At 40.5% G+C, this 16,131-nt stretch overlaps 1 protein-coding gene across 1 annotated transcript in view; it reads left to right on the top strand.

The window, feature by feature from the left end:
* Positions 1–16,131, top strand: part of ANO2 (anoctamin 2) — a 329,541-nt gene that overhangs the window by 61,742 nt on the left and 251,668 nt on the right. Inside the window, exon 4 of the mRNA XM_039539558.1 lies at positions 7,829–7,927. Within this exon, the coding sequence (XP_039395492.1) occupies positions 7,829–7,927 (99 nt within the window). The remainder of the gene's footprint in view (positions 1–7,828; positions 7,928–16,131) is intronic.

The raw sequence follows: 16,131 nt of genomic DNA, 5'->3' as shown, positions 1-16,131 counted from the left end.
ACAGGCAAATCATTGAGCTAGTGTGATTCTTAACCCTTTCCATACCATGACCCTATAGAACAACAGAGATGCTTCAGGAGCTTCTTCCCATTTAGACATAAAGAGAGAAAGCATTGTTGCAATCCCCCCTTGACATATTTGCCATCTCTCTGAAGGTCAGAGCTGAAAACTCATGTGCTAGACAAACTCTAATAAAGTACTATATTTATGTAGTACTGTGCTGTAAGCTCACAAATATGTGCTGGTTTGTGGCTGTACAAATATAATAGCTAAAGGTGATTGGAAAATGGTTCCCCCACTCCCGCCCCATGAAAAATGAAAATGTTTCTGTGGAAAATTTCAGCATTTTGTCAAAAATTAAAAATGCCAAACTCCAAAATCTTTCAATTTTCAGTTAAATTAACACATTTTCAAGGAAAACGGGTACCTTCAATGAACTGTAGTTAAAATAAAAAAAATGAACTTTTTAAACCAGCCTTAATAATAGTGGATTTTAAACTGGTATCTAGTGTATATAACCTTCAGTTATCTGTTACTTTATTTTACAAGGTAGAGGTGACAGATGGGACAAGACTCTGGAGAAATTTTAAGTATATTAAACCTATGAAATACCATTGCATAAATTACAGCCAAATAAAATTACAGTATTCATTGCAATCCATCAAAGAGGCTGCAGAGTCCTGCTTTAAATCATCAAGAAAAGTCAATAGATTGAAAGAAACATTTGAGAAGTTTTTTTCTTAATGTGTGGATTGAAAAGTAAAATAGAGCCTCCAGATTTTGTTCCACTTGATTTTAATGGTGACTTCTCTTAGTGAAGTGAGAATTTACAATGCAAGTTTGCAAAATACTTTGGCACCTCAAAGTGCCTTCCTAGTTCAGTAAGAGAAGCAGACACCGCCAGTGAAATGTAGTTGACAATAAAAATAATTTGAGTCAACTAACACAGATTTGTTGCTTTGCTGATCATTTTTTGTCAAATGTATATTCCATACCACAAAATTCTTTGATAGAGTTTCAAAAGTGGATGTTTTTCAATAGATTAGTTTTGAATAGTTCAGAACTCATCTATTGAAAAATGTCCACTCTTGAAACCTAATCAAAGAATTTTGTGGTATGGAATATACATTTGACAAAAAAAATCAGCGAAGCAACAAATCTGTTTGTCATCTGCACAACAATATTTAAAGTCATTTGAGTAATAAAATCAGACAGTGCAAGGATATAGACAGAGAAGAATGCAGTGCCAAGAACTCAAATCCCGTGGGACATCAGCTGTAAGTAAAAAGGACTTGCCTAAGAGCTTCTCTATTAAATAGTTTATGAATTGTTGGACAAAAATAATCCTCGCCAGCACAGAGCAGAGGTGGTAAGGTCCAGATGAGAGTCAAGTATTTTCAATAAACAATGGTAATTGAGAGTATTAAAAGCAGAAAACAGAGTACCTCATAGTAGCAAATATAAACTTGTACTGAGAAACAAATGTACCGTAAACATCTCAGAAGATTAATCACATCATACTCTACAGTACAGTGGAATGAAGGGTTCCAGTAGTCAGTTCTAAATCCACACTGGAAATTAGGAGAACACATTCTAATTTGTGATAATGTCTGCAGCAGAAGAACCTGCTCAGGAATGATTCAGTTAAATCGAACTTCACCAATGTGTATCTAACTCAAAAATAATAATGGCGGCAAAAGGGCGGAGGGAAGAATGACTAAATGGAAAGGCTTGAAAAATAGTGCAGATGTAAGCCACATTGGAAGAAGCTTAGCTAGGATAGCATTTTATTTTAGCAGTTCACTGGAAGGCTAGGTGATTTGTCCATTGAGAGAGTGCTCATGAGAGATCGATTTCATGGTCTGATACATTCCTCTTCCTATTGTACAAGAGTACTGGTGAGAATGTACTAATTGTACATTTCTTGGGATTCCTCCTCTTAGGTTGGGGAAATGTAGGAAGATGTGGGAAACATGATTCTTATAATCCCAGACCAAATATGCAGCACTCTTTTATGCTGTAATTTTTGTTTACTATCCAACAAGAATCACCTGTTGCTGTTTTCTCCTCTTTATTGAATTTGTATTAAGTCTTTATTAAAATGATCTCAGTTTCCTATTGTGGGGCATTTTCTATATGTTAGCTGTGATTCCTTAGCATCTGATATCACTTCATGCAGTGTACTACTTTCCAACATATTTCTGCTCTAATACAAAAAGGTCATATCCTTCATCTGGTCTTTCCTCTTGGTCTATCTGTGACTGGTTTTCTCTCCAATCTATGCAGTCATAGGAGCCTGAGTTGGAAAAGACCTATTAGATCATGCAGTTCTCCTTCTTGCCAATGCAGGATATAGTCCCCCAGATAGAAGACATAGGAGATATTAAACTGATGCCTTGCTTTATTTTAGCCAAAAGGCTAAGAGAAGGCCTCCGGATCATTACTGATTGACATTGAAACTCTCATCTGTTGTTAATTTTTCAACAAATTATTATCCAGAACATCTGCTCATGCCCAGCAAAATTTTACTTCCTACTCTTAAAGCTGACTTCCCCTGTGGACTGGTGAGAAATGTTACTAAAACCAGGCATTCTACAATTCACTCTAGTGTTTTGGATAATGTTGTTCCATTGCAGAAATGTAAACTGAAACCAATGTTTGGATCTTCATGGTTTGCCTCACAGCTGAGGGCCCTGAGAGCAAAATATTGGCATAAAGAATGGAAAGCCTTTGGGGCTTCCCTTCATGTTTATTTGGAAATACTGTCTAATGTTCAACAGACATTTGATGTGGTCTACAAGAGCGCCTTAACATTCATGCACTATACAAAAGATGGAAATACAGTTGCTCTTCAAACTTCTGAAACCAATAGGATGTAATTCAAATTTATTTTAGATACTTTAATTTGTATCAATTGTATCTTAAAGTGACTAGGATATTAAACAATGCAGTACTAAACAATACAGTTACCAAGTTAAAATAAGTGAATGCATCCTGGCCGGGGGAGAGAATAATTTTGAATTAAAGGCAAGTGTAAAGGTGTTCTAAAAGACTTTCAGACTAAGAAGTTACTAGATCACAGGCCCTGGTTCTCATGGGAGACTTTAATCACCCTGATATCTGCTGAGAGGGAAATACAGCGGTGCACAGACAATCCAGGAAGTTTTTGGAAAGTGTAGGGGACAATTTCCTGGTACAAGTGCTGGAGGAACCAACTATGGGCAGAGCTCTTCTTGACCTGCTGCACACAAACAGAGAAGAATTAGTACAGGAAACAAAAGTGGATGGGAACCTGGGAGGCAGTGACCATGAGATGGTAGAGTTCAGGATCCTGACACAAGGAAGAAAGGAGAGCAGCAGGATAGGACCCTGGACTTCAGAAAAGCAGACTTTGACTTCCTCAGGGAACTGATGGGAAGGATCCCGTGGGAGAATAACATGAGGGGAAAGGAGTCCAGGAGAGCTGGCCATATTTTAAAGAATCCTTATTGAGGTTGCAGGAACAAACCATCCCAATGTGTAGAAAGAATAGTAAATATAGCAGGTGACCAGCTTGGCTTAACAGTGAAATCCTTGCTGATCTTAAAACACAAAAAAGAAGCTTACAAGAAGTGGAAGCTTGGACAAATGACCAGGGAGGAGTATAAAAATATTGCTCAGGCATGCAGGAGTGAAATCAGGAAGACCAAAACACACTTGGAGTTGCAGCTAGCAAGGGATATTAAGAGTAACAAGAAGGGTTTCTTCAGGTATGTTAGCAACAAGAAGAAAGTCAAGGAAAGTGTGGGCCCCTTACTGAATGAGGGAGGCATCCTAGTGATAGAGGATGTGGAAAAAGCTAATGTACTCAATGCTTTTTTGCCTCTTGTCTTCACGAACAAGGTCAGCTCCCAGACTACTGCACTGGGCAGACTAGCATGGGGAGGAGGTGACCAGCCCTCTGTGGAGAAAGAAGTGGTTTGGGACTGTTTAGAAAAGCTGGACGAGCACAAGTCCATGGGCCAGATGCGCTGCATCCGAGGGTGCTAAAGGAGTTGGCGGATGTGATTGCAGAGCCATTGGCCATTATCTTTGAAAACTCATGGTGATCGGGGGAGGTCCCGGATGACTGGAAGAAGGCTAATGTAGTGCCCATCTTTAAAAAAGGGAAGGAGGATCCGTGGAACTACAGGTCAGCCAGCCTCACCTCAGTCCCTGGAAAAATCATGGAGCAGGTTCTCAAGGAATAAAATCTGAAGCACTTAGAGGCGAGGAAAGTGATCAGGAACAGTCAAAATGGATTCACCAAGGGCAAGTCATGCCTGACTAACCTAATTGCCTTCTATGATGAGATAACTGGCTCTGTGGATGAGGGGAAAGCAGTGAATGTGTTATTCCTTGACTTTAGCAAAGCTTTTGATACAGTCACCCACGGTATTCTTGCCAGCAAGTTAAAGAAGTATGGGCTGGATGAATGGACTATAAGGTGGATAAAAGCTGGCTAGATCATTGGGCTCACCGGGTAGTGATCAATGACTCCATGTCTAGTTGACAGCCAATGTGAAGCGGGGTGCACCAAGGATCGGTCCTCAGGCCAGTTTTGTTCAGTATCTTCATTAATGATCTGGAGGATGGTGTGGATTGCACCCTCAGCAAGTTTTCAGATGACACTAAACTGGGAGGAGTGGTAGATATGCTGGAGGGTAGGGATAGGATACAGAGGGCCCTAGACAAATTAGAGAATTGAGCCAAAATAAATCTGATGAGGTTCAACAAGGACAAATGCAGAGTCCTGCACTTAGGACGGAAGAATCCCATGCATTGCTACAGACTAGGGACCGAATGGCTAGGCAGCAGTTCTGCAGAAAAGGACCTAGGGGTTACACTGGACAAGAAGCTGTTCCCTTGTTGCCAAGAAGGCTAATGGCATTTTGTGCTGTATAAGTAGGGGCATTGCCAGCAGATTGAGGGATGTGATCATTCCCCTCTATTTGACATTGGTGAGGCCTAATCTGGAGTACTGTGTCCAGTTTGGGGCCCCACACTACAAGAAGGATGTGGAAAAATTGGAAAGAGTCCAGTGGAGGGGAACAGAAATGATTAAGGAGCACATGACTTATGAGGAGAGGCTGAGGGTACTGGGATTGTTTAGTCTGCAGAAGAGAAGAATGAGGAGGGATTTAATAACTGCTTTCAACTACCTGAAAGGGAATTCCAAAGAGGATGGATCTAGACCAGGGTGGGCAAACTTTTTGGCCTGAGGGCCGAATTGGGTTTCATAAATTGTATGGTGGGTCGGTTGGGGGAGAGGTTTTTGGCCCAGCCCCCACCTCCTATCTGCCCCCAGCCCACGACTCCTTCCCCATCCAACCCTCTCTGCTCTCTGATGGCCCCTCTGGGACCTCTGCCCCATCCACACACCCTTGCTCCCTGTCTCCTGACCACCCCATCCAACCCCTCCTCTCATTCCTGACAGTCCTCCCTGTGACCTCTACCCCATCCAACCACCCCTTTCCCCTGTCCTCTGACTGCCCCCTGCTGACCCATTCAACCCCCTGTTCCTCCCTCGACCACCCTGACCCCTATCCACACCCCCAGCCCCTGACCACCACCCCGAACTCCCATGCCTTCTATCCAACCCCTCCTGTGCCCTGCCCCTTTACCATGCTGCCTGGAGCACCAGTGGCTGGTGGCACTACAGCTGCGCCGCCCGGCTTAAGCCGGGCCACGCCGTTGCCACCCCCACGTAGCACAGAGCTCCAGCTCATGCCCCAGTTCTGCAGCTGTGCTGTCCCAGGAGCTCACAGCCCCACTACCCAGAGTATTGCATCGGCGGCAGGGTGAGCTGAGGTGGTGGGGGAGAGGGGACAGCAGGGGAGGATCCGGGGGCTAACCTCCTGGGCCAGGAGATCGGGGGCTGGGCAGGACGGTCCCGCAGGCTGGTGTGGCCCGCAGGCCTTAGTGTGCCCACCTCTGATCTAAACTGTTCTCAGTGGTACCAGATGACAGAACAAGGAGTAATGGTCTCAAGTTGAAGTGGGGGAGGTTTAGGTTGGATATTAGGAAAAACTTTTTCACTAGAAGGGTGGTGAAGCACTGGAATGGGTTACCTAGGGCAGTGGTGGAATTTCCTTCCTTAGAGGTTTTTAAGGTCAGGCTTGACAAAGCCCTGGATGGGATGATTGGGGATTGGTCCTGCTTTGAGCAGGGGGTTGGACTAGATGACCTCCTGAGATCCCTGATATTCTATGACTCTATGATTCTATGAAGAAATATTTAATAAAGCTGGCCAAAAATTTTCTGTTGAAATTGTTTTTCAAGGGAAAATTGAGTTTTTTGACTCAGTGAACTTTTTTTGTGAAAACTCTCTGCTTTTCACAGACATTTTTGAATTTTCATTGAAGCCCCCCCCCCAAAAAAAAAACTAAAAAGGATTTGTTTTTTGACTGAAAACCTTTTGGTTTTTCAACAAAAAGTAAAAATTTCCACACAAAACCTATCAACCACACACCTTCAAGATCTAGGTGTCTTACACACGCCTATCACAACATGTGATGTAACTCATCCAGTGCACTAAATGCCCCAATAACAATTATGTGCGTAAAACCAGACAATCACTACACTCTCGAATGAACACTCACAGAAAAATAATGAAAGACAAGAACTCCATATCACCCATGAGCGAAAACTTTCCACAAGACTAATCACTCCATATCTGACCTCTCAGTTCCTGTCCTCAAAGGAAACCTGCACAACACATTCAAAAGACAAACCTGGGAGCTTAAATCTGTAACTTTGCTAGACACTAAAAATTATGGTCTTAATAAAGACACTGGATTTATGGCTTATTACAACAATCTGTAACCCACTAACCCCTCCTCCACCCCAATTTTGTCCTATAACTACAGATGTTTTAAAGGAACATTTCACCTTAAATGGTCACTTAGACTATGTGTCAGCTACTTATGTTAAAGAAACAATTTGTTCCACCTTGTATTTAACTGTGACACTCTGAGTATCTTTCCTATAACTGAAGAACTCTCTTTAGCTCGAAAGCTGGTTTCTTTCAACAGACGGTGATCCCATAAAAGATATTACCTCATCCACCTTGTCTCACATGAAGAAAAACTCATTTTTCTGACCAGCTCTCATATTTATGTTGAACCTTCATTGTTATAAGATGTTGTTTATGAGTACAAATGATTCAGATTACAGTTTATCCAATAGGTGATGTCTAATGGGTAAGAGTTTACACCTATTTCCTCTTGCAACTACATCATCTGTAGGAAGGAAGAGGAAGTGGAGAAAGGTTACAACCAACCACCTGCTGCTTGAGTGCTTATCAAATGCTAAGGGTAGTATTTTCAAAATAGTTCAGCACTGGCTGATCTCTGCTCCCATTGGAGGGAGTTTTATCACTGACTTCAGTGGGAGAAGAGTTAATCCAGAAATTATGTTCTGGTACTATTTTTAAAAGTTATGACTCTTTCTTAGGGTTCTTCCTAACTTTCACTATAGCTTCATGACTACAGAGCTGTCCTACAGTCATAAATGTTAGTTGAAACTTACTGTAAATACACCACTTGTATGATTAGCAATACCATAAGTTAAGAAATGGTGCAGTGCTGTTGTGTAAAGAAAATAAAAGATACTTCTGGTGGGACAGTGCGTTATGCTTTCATTTACACCCCTCCAGTAATGTGATAGCAGCTGTACAGTAATAGTAATTTTATATTGTAATTAGCTGCTTCTGCTTTGTGTGATGTACAAGAGGTTTTTGACACTTTGAAATCTTGCAGCTGTACTTTCCTTACTGAAAGATATAATTTTTGCTTTTTTTCTGTTTCAGAATAAAAGCCATGGATTGAGCTTTGTGCGGATACACGCACCTTGGAATGTGCTTAGTCGAGAAGCAGAATTTCTTAAAATAAAAATGCCCACTAAAAAGGTAAGAATTGTCCCACTTCTAGGAACTAGCTGTATTATGCAGAGAAAAACATTATGGGCTTGATTCTCCTCTTACACCAATATAAATCAGGAGTAACTTCACTGAGGCCAGTGGTGTTTCAAAAGTGTCAAACCAGTGTAAGTAGGAGATCTGGCTTTTTAGTTCATTCTATGAATTATTTTAGTATCATTTAATATTCGCAATTGGACTTAAAGGGGGATTTTCCTTTAATTTTGATGGGAAGGGGATACCAAATTCCCTGAGGTGCCTTTGAAAAATCCCATACATAAGTATTACAGGCTATATTAAGCAGGAACAATCTTCTTTCATTTGTGGTAAATACTTCTATCTCTGTTCAAGCTGTTTTTTCAAGAGGCTTTGTCAGGCCCCAGAACTACTATCGTGCAGTTTGTTTATTAATTATTATAATTATTACTAGGAATTATTTATATTATGTCCATTCTAAAAGGCCTCAATAGGGCCTCATTGTGCTGGGTTCTGTGCAAATACAAAAAAGAGAAAATCTCTGCACTGACGGGTTGTCAGTCAAAGACAAAAAGGGATTTTCAAACTTGTGTTGTAGCCATGTTGGTTCTAGGACATTAGAGAGACAAGGTGGGTGAGATAATATCTTTTATTGGACCAACTTCTGTTTCTGAGAGAGACAAGCTTTCAAGCTTACACAGAGCTCTTCTTCAGGTCTGGGAAAAGTAATCTGAGTGTCACAGCTAAATACAAGGTAGAACAGATTGGTTAGCTCTTTCATCAAAAGAAGTTGGTTTAGTAAAAGATATTACCTCACCCATCTCGTCTCTCAGATTTTCAAAGGCATTTTGTGCCTAAAGACCTTTGAAAATCTGTCCAAAAGTCCTAGTCTAGAGAAGGATTTAAAAGTATCCTGTTAGATGAAGATACCTAGCTCAGTCTGGACTTTCTAAACTTTAGTCAAGACAAAGCAATTGTCCTTCAGCACATGCTAAACTGATTGCATTCAAGCCTAGTGATGAGACTAGACTATGGCTCAATAATACCTAATGCAGGGGTAGGCAACCTATGGCACATGTGCCAAAGGCGGCACGCGAGCTGATTTTCTGCAGCACTCACACTGCCCGGGTCCTGGCCACCAGTCCGGGGGGCTCTGCATTTTAATTTAATTTTAAAGGAAGCTTCTTAAACATTTTTAAAAACCTTATTTACTTTATATGCAACAATAGTTTGGTTATATATTATAGACTTATAGAAAGAGACCTTCTAAATGTATGACTGGCATGCGAAACCTTAAATTAGAGTGAATAAATGAAGACTCGGCACAGCACTTCTGAAAGGTTGCCGACCCCTGACCTAATGCTTAATGTAGTTAACCTTACGCCCACTTTACATCACCTGTGCATTACCAGAACAGTGTAAATGTGAATCTGACTCTTGATATTTATTCATAGCCAGAAGTATAATATATTGCTACTAGTACAAAATTATCCATAGACATAATTACAGAGAGAATATCGTATGTTGATATTATAATTCTAAAGGGGAAGTCCTCTTGTTCCGAGTAACAGGATTCAGTGAATCATTCAGATCTATGGGTACATTTTAAAACTAAATGCAAATGTTATTTACTAGAGCAAATAATGTGGTATAACTAATTTCTATACTTGTCCCTATAGGACCAGATGATCAAAAGGGCAATTGGACAACAGGCATAAATCCATAACTTATGAGAAGTATTCCCATTTGCACCCACAAAGCATTCTGTGAGTGCAAAAAATGGGCCAAAATTATGCAGGATTAAAATGTGTTCACAAACAGGGATGTTGGTTCTCAGCATTCCTAAAAAGGTACCCCATACTATTTCAAAACGAAGAGTGTTATGTTTCATGAGCCTCTGTAAATGATATGGAACATGAAAGTTTGTGTGAGAAGGTGTCTACATATTGTTGACAAAATGATTTTACAGCCCCCTCTGTTACCTAGACAGGACATCTCCAGTTAAAGAAAATGCACAGACTAGGAAATTATATTTTTGTGAGAGTGTAATTACAGCTGGTTGGAAAATATTTGTGGGGAAAAGACTTTCAAAAAAACTGAAACCCCAACATATTTGGTTTAGGAACCCCAAACTGAACATTTCTCAACAAAAACAGCTAAATATTTTTGAGGGTTTTGGACAAAAAGTAGATTTTTATTTTAGGAAATCAGATACTTTCTGTGAAATTTTTCACTAGTCAAAAATTAAATTTTCCATTTAAAAAAAGTTGACAAATCTTTTGACCAACCCTAATGGTGCCATAGTGATCTGGGGGGAAAAGAAACAAGCTTTTGAATGTTCAGCCTTAAAACATCTCCCAGTATAAACCACTTATTCCACAACATTTTCTCTTTGAGCATGCCTCTGCATCTGACAAAACATTTGTTTTTAATGGAAAAACAGCTGAATGTGAATAGACCACATTTTGATCTGTAAAGCATTTATAGATGCACACTGTGTAACTGTTTTTTAATAGAGTGGAAAGAATGCAAAAAAAAAAGGTTATATTTAATATATTAGCTCTTTCTCAGCTTAAAGAATTGTGACTATAACTTTTAGGTGCCCAGCTTTAGACATTTTAAAAAGGCCTGATTTTCAGATGTCAGGTGATCAGCACTTTTTAAAAATCAGGCTTCTTTAAGAAGCCTCAGGTTCAGCACTCAAAATCATTAGATATTTTTTAAAATCTTGGGAAGGAGTCTCAGCTAACAGTATTGAGTATTCAGCTCAATGCTTTGCATCTGAGGCATAACCAAGCTGGATGTAAATAGAACCATACTCAGGGGCCTATGCCTCAGCTGAAAGAGGTCCATTTAATTCACAGCAGCAAGTTTACCACTGTATTCCTCACCATGTTGTCAGCCCAGATAAATGAATATAACCTGTGGCAGATCCACCTACCAGCACTTGGCAACCAATGTTGACAGACAGAGCTGTGCTGTCTCTTGGGTAGGGCGAATTAGGGCAACTGCTCTGGCCCTGTGCTTTGGGGGCCCCCGCAGGCTGGTGAGATTGTTCAACATGGTCAGTCCCAGAAGACATAGGCACAGGAACTAGGTGTGCGGGCCTCACCCCCAGGCTCCTGGCTGCCAGCCCTGCGCCCGGATCTCGGCTGCTGCCCCACAGCAGCAGGCAGTCAAGTACCAGGCCAGATCTGTCCCGCCGTCCCAGCCGCCAAGGCAGAGCAGGGCTCCAAAGCCAGCAGGGGCTGATTTGTCCCGGGCCCCGCACCTGTCTAGGGACAGCCCAGTTGGCAGAGCTGGTTCCACAGCGTTCACAGCATACCATGCCAGCTCAAGCAAAACAAGGCAGCCGCAAAACCCAGCTGTAAACCTTACTCCTCATGGCGTGTCTGCGTGCCCAATATGGGGCTGCAGATACACACACTTGTAAAAGTACCAGAAGCATGCCAAGCTGCAAATAAGGACAACAATGTGAAATCAACAGGCCTTGCCCAAAATTTCTTGCTGATAGTGAAATTATTGTTCACCATTCATCCAGTTATGTGTTTGACCCAGGTAGATCTTTACTTGCCCACTGGGGGCCTGTGAATGATCAGAATCTTTTCCTGCACAACACAGACACGCTCACTGAATATTGTGTCCAAAGCTCAACTTCCTCCTGGGACTTAACTTGAATGTTAACTTTAACAACAACAACAAAACATACCCTCACCCTCCTTCCCCACAGCCTAAGCTTCCTCCTGAGCTTGGCTTTTTTCCCTAGGTTTTCTCCCAGCGCAGTCTTTCTGTTCCTACCCCTATTTTCCTCTATTTCAAAGAAATACTCAAATCCTTTTTATAAGCCTGAGGTGGCATTAACTGGACCTGGTCTGGTGAGTCAGCAGAAATAACACCATGTCTCTGTGCAGGTTCTTAGCACATGACATCAGAGTGAGTCAGCAAAAGCAACTATGCATTCTTAGCAAGTGTCCTAGCACTTGACACCCAGTCACAGACATGGCAGCCTCAGCTCTAAAGGAGAGTATGTGTGTCATTCTTCTTGCACTAAATTGATACCTGGTAAGTAGTTTACTCTTTTTGTGCAGGAAGAATGGTCTTGATCTGGCAATTAGATCACCAAAATCATGTACTTAGGGTCTAATAATAATAATTTCTTCTGTAATCTGGTAGCACATCAGTTGGAAGTGGCAGAGGAGAGAGACCTTGGTGTGTGGGTTGATCACTGCTTGACTATAAACCACCAATGTGATGTGGCTGTGAAAAAGGCAGATGTGATCTAGGATGTATCAGTCGAGGCCTTTCCAGTAGAGCTAGAGAAGTATTAATGCCATTGCACCAGGCACTGATAAAACCACAGTCATTTGGAGTACAGTGTACAGTTCTGGTCACCCATATTCAGGAAAGAGGAATTCAAACTGGAACAGGTCCAGAGAAGAACTATTAGGATGATCAAGGGAATAGGGGGTATATTTTATGAGAGGAGACTGGAAGACCTTGGCTTGTTTAGTCAAGCGAAGTGAAGTCTGAGAGGGGATATGATTGCTGTCTATAAATACTAGGGTGACCAGATAGCAAGTGTGAAAAATCAGGATGGGGGTGGGAATCAGGATTCTTTCTTGTATAGGAGCCTATATAAGAAAAAGCTCCAAATATCAGGACTGTCCCTATAAAATCGGGACATCTGGTCACCCTAATAAATACATAATGAGTGTAAATACCAGGGAGTGTATAAGAATGGGTATAAACTGAGCATTTAACAAATTCAGGCCAGAAATTAGAGGGTTTCTAACCATGAGAAGGATGATGCTCTGGAACAGGTTCCCAATAGGAGTTGTGGAGGCAAACAACACACTTAGTGTTAGGAGAGAGCTGGACAAATGTATGAGTGTGAATGTGTAACCCATGCCTGCTTGGTGTGAGGTTCTGTCCCCCTCTAGTAGCACCCAGCTCAACTAGAGATTAATAAGTCTGCTGAAGCCTTGATTCAGAGCCAGGTGGCTTTTAGCTCATGCACTAAGCTTCAGTGGTTCTAGATTTGAACCCACCTGCTGATGACCGGGGTTTGTCAGTTTTACAGTTGTATGATGGGGTTGCTTATGATGGTAGGGGGCAAGCTTAGCAGCCTTGGGGCTCAATTCTGTTCCCCCAGCTACTTGCAGGGGTCAGAAATGGAGCCCCATTTCCCCCAATTTATTATTATTATTATTTATTATTATTATTTTATTTTAAAATCTCCTTTTTCTGAAGTGTCAGGTATTGCCGGAGATGAGACATTGGGTGAAGTGGGCAAGGGCTCTGAGGTGTCACCGAGCATTCTCTCTCTCAGATGCTGGGCTGGCTGGGTCTTGCTCACAAACTCAGGCTCTAACTGATTACCATTTGTGAGGCTGAGAATGAATTTCCCCCCAGGTCAGATTGGCAGTGACCTTAGGGTTTTTTTTTGTTTTTGTTTTTCCCCCTTGCTCTGCAGTGTGTGGGTGCAGGTCATTTGCCAGGATTGTCTGGATATTTCTCAAACATTTTCCATTGCAAGGCCTCAGGCACTGGTGTACTAGGTTCTTCCCACTCTCTGTGTCACTCAGTAGTCCAGTCTCCTGTGGGCTATAATTACTTTGGGCTAGTGTCGGTTGTTGCGTGCAGTGTGTGGATGCTGGGTGGTGCTGATGGCCTGTGAGATACAGGAGGTCAGACTAGATGATTTGGTGGTCCATTCTGGCCTTAAACTCTATGACTCATTAGGTAAAGGAAATCGTGTAAAAATTATAAGCTCCTTGTGACAGGAACTCCTTTTTTGTTGTGTGGATTGTTGGAAATACAGTGACATTCTGGACTATAATTGGGGTCTGTAGGTGCTACCACAATATGAATAAATAATAGCAATCAGCAGATCTGGGCAAATAAATGTGGGGTTTTGGGGTTAACTGGCAGTTCTGAAAATAAATAAATGGGGGTTCAGGTCAAACTGAATTGGAAAATTGTAACACTTTTAAGAATCAAAGAGGTCTGTTTTGGTTCAAACAAAACATGTTGTTTGATGCAAAATAGTTTGTTTTCAGGCATTTTTAAGGGCTATATTAATTAAATGACTGGTGCTGATACCACTGCTGCCTTCCTTATAATCTTATGTGTGACTGTAAAGTGCCACTACGCATGATTATTCATAGTCAGTGGGCCAGAAAGCATGAGTGTGAGAATGACTCTGGAGCCTGGTGGTCAGGGCACTCATTTAGGATGCAAGAGATCCGAGCCCAAGTCCCTGGTCCAGTGACTATTTAATTATTTATACAAAGTGGAACAACTTCAGCTAGAGAGACTGAGAGAGACTCAACCCAGAATGTCCCAGAGCTCTGGGATTGATGTACTCTTCTGGGCAGGGCCGGATTGTGACATTCTGTGGCCCTAAACTATCTACAGTGTAAGAGGCCCCATAGCATCAAAAAAATGAATTTATTATTTTCACAGAAAGGATGTTGAATATATAAACACGAAAGCTTTTTATTTGCATATATACAAAGGAGAAGTTGTAAAAATAGAATAATAATCTAACTAAAACACATCTTGCAATATGCCTGTTTGCATTATAAAATAGTTTCGAATTAACATATTTTCGTCTGATTTCTTAATTAGTAGATATGAAAACTTTTATCTACAGCAACACAAAAGCAGTTACAGTTACACAGGCCAGCTTACTTAATGGAAGCAGTACTGCCTGCAGTATGTCTGTTTGCACATCACTTTAATTTTTACACTGAAATTTAAAACATTTTCTTTCAAAATTTTTGGAGAGCAAAGTCATTGATGATGTCCTCAAATTATAAGCCATGGAATGCTTAGGGCAGATAGCTTTTCTTGCAGCATTGTTGCCCGCAGTTCATTCTTGATATATTTCAATTGAGAGAATGACCTTTCTCCTGAGCAGTTTGTTGCCATTAGACTAAAAAAAAAAAAAATTGCCCCCCCAAAATGGAAAAAAAATTGTTTTATATTATAAATATTAAGATTTAGATCTCTATACAAAAAACAATAATATTTTTATCTATCTATCTATCTATGCCAAAAACCTGTGTTATTTTACCAGGATATTCTGAGAAAGTTAGTGCTTGTCTTTCTATCTTCTCACAGGAAAACAAGAGAAGATATATAATTTTTTTTCACACGATGAATAAGGAAAATTATCCTTCTTTTCATATGAATAAATGAAAAATCATTTGATTAATTTTGTAAGGGAAATACAAAGTTTATCCAGACTATGTATAAATATATATTTACAAATGTTTATTCCAATTTAATTTTTGCTACAAAACAATGAATTGTTGGGATTTTTCTTTTGCCATACTATAAAAATACAATTTATTATGGATATGATACATGATTTATAAGTCTATATAAGAATTTTTACATAACATACTACCTATAATAAAATATTATCTTCCGTGCTCCAAATCTGCTGAGCAGAAAATCCCAGTCTTTTTTTCTAGGCAGACATCTCTCTTCGCATTCACTGCTCTACTCTCTGTCTCCCCCAGGACCACTAATTAATCTCGAGTAAACACCTCGGACACACAGAGTGACAACAAGCTATACACGCGAAAGAGAAAAAGAATTTACCAGAAAAAAGACTGGTAATCTCTAGACAGGCATAGAGAAAGTGGAGAAAAACTAGCCTATATTCAAGCAAGTATAATGAATATTTAATAGCCTATAAATCATATATGCACATAGTTTGAAATAACTTACTCACCCAGTACTCAGAATATTTATATATATATATATATATGTATATCTTCCTTCACTTCTCTCAGAACCCTCTATTTATCCTTTCATCAGCACTCTCTGATATTTACCGTGAAGATTCCCAAAACTCATGGAGGGCAGCCAACACAAATTTATCCTCCTCAAGATCCATTCAACCCAAGTCCATAAATCCATAACATACACAATTGTACGTATGTACAGATCAAAAGAAGAAAGAACACACTAACAGTTAAGGAAATGAAAAACAGGAGCGAAGGCACTATACGACTGAGCGTGCTGGATTGTAAACAAAAGATTGGCTATTACCAGCTAAGGGGGAACGCTATATATAACGTCACTCCTAGGACAAGTCCAATACAAGTAGGATTGCTTCACGACACTGCCGTCTCTGACCTCACATTTTTCCCAATTTTATGGGCAATGAGATTATTTATTTATTTATTTAAGTTAGTTATGAAGGC

This window comes from Mauremys reevesii, linkage group 1, assembly GCF_016161935.1.
Source record: "Mauremys reevesii isolate NIE-2019 linkage group 1, ASM1616193v1, whole genome shotgun sequence".
NCBI classification, from domain to species: Eukaryota; Metazoa; Chordata; order Testudines; family Geoemydidae; genus Mauremys; species Mauremys reevesii.
This window is presented reverse-complemented; position numbering and strand designations above follow the sequence as displayed.